This window comes from Colobus angolensis, unplaced genomic scaffold, assembly GCF_000951035.1.
Source record: "Colobus angolensis palliatus isolate OR3802 unplaced genomic scaffold, Cang.pa_1.0 Scaffold353, whole genome shotgun sequence".
Taxonomy (NCBI): Eukaryota; Metazoa; Chordata; class Mammalia; order Primates; family Cercopithecidae; genus Colobus; species Colobus angolensis.
Window position 1 is genome coordinate 1,135,227 of NW_012116855.1, and position 8,867 is coordinate 1,144,093.

The following is an 8,867-nucleotide window of genomic DNA, read 5'->3' on the forward strand; positions in this document are numbered from 1 at the left end:
TCTCATGATCCGCCCGCCTCAGCCTCCCAAAGTGCTGGGATTACAGGCATGAGCCACCGCGCCTGGCCAGTTTCACTTTTTAAAGTTTGATTATTAGTGCCAGACTTTCTTTTCTCTTTCTTATCTGTTTCTCCCTCCACCCCTTCCTTTTCTTTTCTCTCGTAGATCTTTCCTTTATTCACACTAATAATAACTCCATATTCTAGGACTATATGTTAATAGCTAAGTTTAGTTTATCTCAGGCTATATTCCTTTTTAAAATTTAAAAATAAATAAGTTCCCCTTTGTTTTTTAAATTAATGAATTCTCCCCACTCCCTCCACACACAAAGTATGGACAATCTATTGGGTCCCTTAATAGTAAATATGTCTGATTCTTCTTTGCTTTATTCACATGTCATTCCCTTTGTCCTCTCCTTGTATTCTCAGTGCACTTGATCATGCTGCTGTTTCTTCCCCTCTGCCTTGCTGGGTAACTTAGAGATGCTCATGATCAAGCTCGCTGCCCTATGAATTCTGATAGAAACCTAGCAGAAGAAAGTCCACCAGAGTTAACAAAGAGCAAATGATTTGAGTTTTACCTTTTTCAAAGTAATTGCAAAAAAGAAAGAAAGAAAAGAAAAAAGGTGATGAGATTTATGCAAAGAAAAAGTAGGAATTTTTAAAAACCTGTGAGCTTTTGGGTGGGACTGGTAGCTTACTCCTGTAATCCCAGCATTTTGGGAGGCTAAGGCAAGAGGATCACTTGAGCTCAGGAGTTCGAGATCAGGCTGGGCAACATGGCAAAACCCTATCTCTACAAAAAATGCAAAAAAATTAGTTGAGCATAGTGGCGCGTGACTGTAGTCCCTGCTACTCTGGAGGCTAAGATGGGATAATCACCTGAGCCTGGGAAGTTGAGGCTACAGTGACGACATCGTGCCACTGCACTCCAGCCTGGGCATCAGAGTGAGACCCTATCTGGGGGAAAAAAAAAAAAAACCCACACACGCGAAACCTTTCAATAAATTAGTTACGTAGTAATTGTATGGCAAGTTATGGTACCAAATGTGTATTTCTCTTTCCTTTTCCTTCTGATTTTCATAAATTTGCTAGTCTTGGTTATTTATACCTGTCTTCTAATGCATCAAAGATTTGTATATAGATTTTGATTTACAATGATTGCAGATTTTTTTTTAAGAAAATATACTTTAAAGTTTGAATTTATAAGTAGAGGGTAAATGGACAAATCTGTAGAGGAAAAAATTTTGATATAGCTTGTTTGAATTATTCCTTCTGTTTTTCAAATGTCATTCAAAGAGTCACAAATTTTAGTATTATAATCAGTGGAGCAAAGCCTTTAAACTCCTGGGCACAGTAACTCTTGAGAGTTTTACACACACACACACACACACACACACACACACACACACATACACACGTACACGCATCTCCAGAGGGATTTAGCTAGTTGATTTTGAACTTTAATAATATATTAGGATAAAATAGGATTTATAGATTAATTAGATAAGGTTTCTCATAAGATCAGAATAGGATATCATCGCATCCAGCTACCATCCAGGTCCACTGTATTTCCTTATATTAATAGTTAATCCAATATTGTATGACATAGTTGAAAGAGATGTTTATTTTGATAACCACCCAACATTCTTTACTCCTTCAATGCCATTGAAAAGCGCTCATCTGCAGTATATCCTGGGTGTACTAAGGACAGAAATAATAAAAAATGATGATTAGCATACCATAGGAAAGGTTAAAGGTTCTTTTTATACCTTTTTAACCTATCAACAACCTCCTGATAGATTAAAAAGAACTTTTAACCTTTCCTATGGTACCCTAATCCTCATTTTTGTAAACTTTAATTTCTGAATTCTTGCTAGAATTTCTTCATATTATTGAAATGTGATACATAAAATTTTATATAATAATTTTTTAAATGGCCAATTTTTAGAGTATATTAAAAAGTTGCTTATCTTCTTTGGATTATCATTCCTCATTTAATATTTGTCAAATTTTGTAACACACCCTTAAGGACATTCTAAATTTGTATCATACTCAGATGTAGTAAATTCCTTTTGCTAAATCATAAAAAAATCATATCACTGATTTGTCCCTTACTATGTCAGAATTATCTGTCCTTTAAGTTCATTTTTCTGGTTTTCCTGGGTAAATTCTAACACTTAACATGTTTGTAGACACCTCATTCGAGGATAAATATTTTTTATTACTTTAAAGAATAGATTTGTTACAGTTTTACCCTTTTAAATATATATACTATAGTACTATATTCTTACTATTTTATTTAAGAAATTTCGTATAGAAAGATGTTAAACAGAATTAACCATAATTTAATAAACTGATGAAGCACAACAGTGATATTACCACTTTTTAAAATTAAAAATAACTATTTACCAACACAGTAAATTTTATTTTTTAATGAATTTTTGAATAACAAGTACAACTTCTGATTTAACACAGCAAGAATACATTATTACTACAACTTTTAGTTCAGATTTCAGTTTTCCCTGATAATAGAACCTTGTTTCTATCTATAGACCATTTTGTGTTTGTAGTGTTAAGTCAATGAAACATGGAAATGTAACATTTTCTAATTCTTTAAAATGTGTGTGTGCATGTGTGTGTGTATTTGCATTTGTGCACATGTGTTTGTGTTAGGGTGAGGGGAAGATGAGAGAAGAGATATGGAAACTGTAGAAACAGGAACACCACAGAAGTGTTTGAATAACTTACAAGAGAACTGTGGCCTTTAATTATATTTTCTTTCCATGTGGTATTAGGCATGGTGTAAAATGATATGGTTAACATTACCTGTGCCTCAGATGAAAGATGTAACAGTTGCAAATAGGTATATCTTCAAAGTGTTTTGGAATAGAACATGATTGATCAGTGAAATATTCTTAGCTTATATAAGAGGCATATATTAAAGGTATTTCATTGAAAATGGTTGCTTAGTGGGTTGGACTATATTCATTATGTATTTCTTATATGAAAATAATTTCTACATTTTAAGTGTCCTAAAAACAACATAATATTTTGGAAATAGTGAAGTAATATGTTATCGATATGTTACATAAAAAGGAAACATCCAAATGTATGTTCGAATATAGAAAAACTTGATTAAATATCCTTAAATGCAATTAAAACTTGTATATTTAAGGTAATAAAGTTTCTGTTTCAATTCAGTTATCTTTATCCTGACGGGAGGAGTTATAATCCTGATTTAACTGGATTATGTGAACCTACACCTCATGACCATATAAAAGTTACACAGGTAAGGATAATTTCTAGAAAAGTAGAATTAAATAAGTATCCATAATGCCTTCTAAATAAATAAGACTCTCATACAGTAGTTAAAATCATGCACAGGTATTTAATACAAAATATACTTAAGGAATTATAAGAGTGTTTAAAGAGAAATTATATTGCTTCCTTAGATTTTTTTGATACAAATTTATGATGTTAGAATTCTTGCTTTCCATATAGTATTGGCATTTATATGGGGTAAATAAATAAATCCATGAGCAGGTAGGTGAGGTGGATGTAAGGAGAGAGCCATAGTTTAGAAAGCTCCCAAAAAAAGGTTAGAATAATCATATGCCTTAGATTTTAGGGTCAAATAGGTAATTGAAGCCTGTTGAAGATAACAGTTATGTTTTTCTAAATCCATTGCTAGCAACCTCATAGATCATGAATGGGAATGTAAGTTGGTAAAACCTTTCTTGAGAGTGATATTCAGTAATTATAAAAATCTAAGTGAAAATATCTTTTCACTTTAGATTCTATATATGTAATAGATCCCATATATATTACTTACACACACAAAAACCTGTATAACAGATATTTACTGTAATATATTTTGTAAAAGTAAAAAGTTACAAAATACTAAGAAGTTTAGTAATAGATTAAATAGACTACTATTCTCATACTGTGTTGTGTGAAGTCATCAACAGGAGAGGGGTAGCTCTACATACTCATGTGGGAACTTCTGCATCTTGTACTATAAAATAATTCCATTTATGTAAAGTACAAGTAGGTAACATTTCATTTAGTAAAGTTACATTATGTATGTTCAACTTATGTAAGGAAATACATAATTAATTGCTGTGTGTGAACATATGAGTATACTTTTTAAAAGATTAAAAAAAACCACCAAACTGGTAAGAGGATTTAACTGAGGAGGTGAAAGGAATTGAGCAATCAGGGAGGGGATGAAGGGAGAATTTTGAGTATTTTATTTTACATTCAGTCTAGTTTTAAAATATTTTATATTTGAGATATGTTCACGCCTTGTGTAATAAATAATAAAAAACTGAGGAAAAAAAGAGAAGAATTACAGCTTTTTTTAAGATAGTAGATAATGATTTACCTTATAATTATCCAAGTTTCAGTTCCTGTGGTCTTTACATTATTATGTGAGACATACACGTTGACATTTATATGTACATATTGTACATGTAAATTTAATAAATGATTGCCTGTTTCTTTTCTTTTTTTGAGATGGAGTCTTGCTCTGTCCCAGGCTGGAGTGCAGTGGTGCCATCTTGCCTCACTGAAAGCTCCATCTCCTGGGTTTGCGCCGTTCTCCTGCCTCAGCCTGAGTAGCTGGGACTACAGGCGCCCGCCACCATGCCCGGCTAATTTTCTGTATTTTTTAGTAGAGACCGAGTTTCACCATGTTTGCCAGGGTGGCCTCGATCTCCCGACCTCGTGATCCGCCTGCCTCAGCCTCCCAAAGTGCTGGGATTACAGGCATGAGCCACTTTTTAAATTTTTTTTTTTGAGATAGAGTTTTGTTTTTGTTGCCCAGGCTGGAGTGCAGTGGCGCAATCTCGGCTCACCACAACCTCCGCCCTCTGGGTTCAAGCAATTCTCTTGCCTCAGCCTCCCAAGTAGCTGGCATTACAGGCACCCGCCACCACATCGGCTAATTTTTGTATTTTTAGTAGAGACGGGGTTTCTCCATGTTGGTCAGGCTGATCTTGAACTCCTGACCTCAGGTGATCCACCCGCCTCGCTCTCCCAAAGTGCTGGGATTACAGGCATGAGCCACCGTGCCCGGCCATGATTGCCATTTTAAATTTAGTATATGATTGCCATTTTAAAAGTTATGTAGTGATCCCGTATTTTCAAATATGTGTGAAAGGATACATAGGAAAGACAGTTCCTCTTTATAAAGCCATTAAAAAAATAAACCTTTGGAAGTAAAAACATTCCCTTAAATTACTCGTACATATTCTTACTGTTTAGGTTGCACTGAGGTCTGTATCTGTGATTTTAGCCTAATGTAATTTTTTTTATAATTGCATATTTGTCCTTTGGACAGTCATAACCAGTATCAATACTTATCTCAGGGACATCAGCAATTTATAACTTACTTTGAATTACTTTAGTTTTCTTTCTTTTCCATTTTTATGCATTCTCTCTTCTCTCTTTCCTTAAGTTCCCCATAAAATTTTTGTATATTCACGCATCATAGTAGACCCAGTTTATATGTGTGTACCTGCATGTACATGCATATGTATCCATGTATGTGTATATATATATTTTTTCTCACCAGGATTATAGTATATTTTAGTAGGCTGTGGACTAAATATTGTTATTTCTTTATCCTACTCAGTGCCAGGCACATTGTAGTCACTTACTGAACTAAAAGTTGCTTTATTTACCCAAATATTGGTTTCATAATTCCTTTTCTTTGTATTCCTTTTTTTTATATTTTTTTCGAATTTACCAATTTATTTGTATCTTTGTCACAAAGATCTTTTCAGTATTTGAATTTTGAAAATTTTACTGTGTCAAATGTTTTAAGCTAAAAACCTAATCAATCAAGAACATGGCAGTTTTAATAAAATGGTTTTTGGTTACTGATGTGATTTGTTTTCTTGACAGTGTTAGGGAAAGAGTATGCACTTTTTAGTCAGAGACTTCATTTAGAGTTTGAAGCAAACAATTGAAACTTATGAAGCCCCAGGCCTAACTTTTGTTAAGTTCAATATATCTTCTTATGCGTTGGAGATTAAGTGAAATAGTAAGTGTGTACCACAGTGCCTGACATGCAGGAAATGCTTGGTAAATATTTGTTGCTTTTCTCTTCCCTTCTGGGATTTCTAAAGATATTGAAACAAAAAAAAAAAATGGTGTTTAGCTAAGTATCCTTTTTTTTCAATTTGACAGTTAAATTATATGAGCATGTGGCATTCATAAAAAAGATAAAATCATTGTGTATTCCTATTTTAAAACCATAGATTTTGTCTTTTGAGTCACCATGACTGTTGAAGCAAGTCCTTTCCTAAAGGAACCTTAAATAATATGAATAATTAAGAAGCATATAAGATAGATGATAAAAGTTCAAACCTTTTTAGAATGGATTTTGTAGACCAAATTGTGATTATCAATTCAAAACATGTCTCAAATGGTAACAAAATTCTGACAAGATCAATTGTGAGATATTTACTGTGTGTCATTTTATTTGGGAAAATTTGATACTAACAATTCATGCTGGAAATACATTAATGTTCCTTTCCCTCCCCCTCCCCCAAATTCCAGGAACAATATGAATTATATTGTGAAATGGGCTCCACTTTTCAGCTCTGTAAGATTTGTGCAGAGAATGACAAAGATGTCAAGATTGAGCCTTGTGGGCATTTGATGTGCACCTCTTGCCTTACGGCATGGCAGGTACAATCATTAGCAACATGGTTGTCTTATGTGTCCTACTAGTATTTCTCTTTTCAGTTTTCTTCTTAATGGCTTAGGAAGTAATGCTGATAAGTGCTTTATTTTAAATGATTGTGTAGAAATTTTGTATGTTTGAGTTGCTTTATATAATTTGATTTTAACTATCTTATGTTTTGTTTCTTTTAAATGTATAACTTAATTTTATTAGTCATCAGTAGTTGTACTTCTATAGTACCATGGATTTCAGGATGTTCACTTGTAGATATTACCAACTAAATATATTTATGCCATTTATTGATAGAATCTGTTTGTAGTAGGTCAGTTTCCAAAGGCAAGTAAATCCTAGTAGATAAATCTTATTTTGATATTTTCAAGCAAACTTCCCTTTCTCCTGAGGAGTCATGGTTCCTGTCTCACATATGCTCCGTAGTGCTGAAATTGGAGAATCAAGACAGGAAGTATCTCCCGAATACTTACAGTTCCCACAGAAACAGGCTTTAAAGTTTCCTATGTACTGAAGCATAATCTCAAGAAAATTGCCTTCCCATTTGTAGCAGGCATTCAATAAATATAAATTGATTTGATGTTTTATAGGAAGGTCTGGAGAATAACTGGTTTTCCCAAGGACATTCTTTTATTTCTTCATCTGTAACAAAGATTGAGGATTTTAAAAATGGATCTTTGGACAGATTTCCAGTTTTGAGTATTTGGAGAAGTCATGGAATATTTTGATCAAGCCATTTTGAAACTACTGTTTGACGTAATTACATTGAAGCTAGAAGCATGTTTATAGGGTTTAGAAAGCAAATAATTAAATTTTCTAGCCTTTAAAAAAATTTTCAGTGAAGCATGTAGTTGACATTCCTACCCTATTTCTGAGCCCTTTCAGTCCTTGATTTTCTTTGTCCAACCTTGTACCTCTGCATGACTTGAGGAAGGATGAACATTGAGGTTCATGGAAGGGGGCTGACAGACTCGCCTGCCAAGCACCTTACTTAGTAATAAAATATAATGATTTTCCCATTTTCATAGTCATAAAAGGGTCTGCTTCTTCTTTTGTGAAAAACTTTTTTTTAATGGATGAGGAAAAGAGGAAGAATTAGGAAATGAATTACAGTTGATTTATATTTTCGAAGTCCTTTCTGAATGCCCAGAGATCTTTGCTACCTCAGGAACATTGTTCAAAATCCCTATACTTCTCTCCTTCAATATGAATTTGGCTTCTATTTTGTTTTGGGTTTTTCTTTATATCCTCTCCCTAATTATTTCCTTTTATCCCTTCATGATGTTGGTGAATTTTGCATATTACAGGGAGATGTTGGAGGAGATCATTCTCAACATAGATACTTGATTTCTATTTAAATTATGTTAACAGTAATAGTTCTGCAAACTTAGCAATGCCTTTTAAAAACTACATTCAATAAATTTAGATATGTTGATAGAAGACAAAATTGCAATTTTATTTCAAATGTGTCAGTAGGAGGTATTATAGAGATAGTGACTTAGTGATAGATTGTCTGTAATTGGACTACTTAGGACTGGTGTACCTGATAATGATTCAGTGTTTCAGGGTACATATTAAACTAACAAAGAAAACAAATTGTATTTGTCACCGTTCTTTGCCTTCAGTGTGGTAGTGTGGTTTTTACAGGTACATAGAAACTAAAAGCCTTGCATTTCTCCCTGAAGAAAATCAGAATAATAGCCTGATACAAATTCCTAACACTGCCTCCATGCAAGGCTTCTGTATTTCACCCATTTTTCTCCAGGCTCCAGTCTTAGAACATACACAAGGCTACATGTTGCAAGACTTCCCATCTGTAACTCAATACTGTGCTTAGTATTTGGGGGTTAAGTTGGTTAAAAGTCAGAAGCCAGGCCTGGCACGGTGGCTCACGCCTGTAATTCGAGCACTTTGGGAGGCCGAGGAGGTTGGATCACGAGGTCAGGAGATTGAGACCATCCTGGCTAACACGGTGAAACCCAAAATAAAAATAAAAATAAAAAAAACACAGACACTTGATTTACCTTGGGGTGAGATTCCATGAATAAGTTTATTGGAAGTTCATCAAATTTATTGTAGTATACCAAAGTATCCAAAAAATGATTTTAAAATTTCCGGCACAAAAAAAAACCCCTTCAACTTAATTTATTTTAAAGCTTTTAGAA

At 33.6% G+C, this 8,867-nt stretch overlaps 1 protein-coding gene across 2 annotated transcripts in view; it reads left to right on the top strand.

The window, feature by feature from the left end:
- The window catches only part of CBLB (Cbl proto-oncogene B, E3 ubiquitin protein ligase), a 216,023-nt gene that overhangs the window by 130,234 nt on the left and 76,922 nt on the right, over positions 1 to 8,867 (top strand). For both annotated transcript variants that reach the window (XM_011952954.1, XM_011952953.1), the window contains exons 8-9: positions 3,204 to 3,291; positions 6,567 to 6,698. In XM_011952954.1, coding sequence (XP_011808344.1) covers positions 3,204 to 3,291; positions 6,567 to 6,698 — 220 coding nt within the window. The remainder of the gene's footprint in view (positions 1 to 3,203; positions 3,292 to 6,566; positions 6,699 to 8,867) is intronic.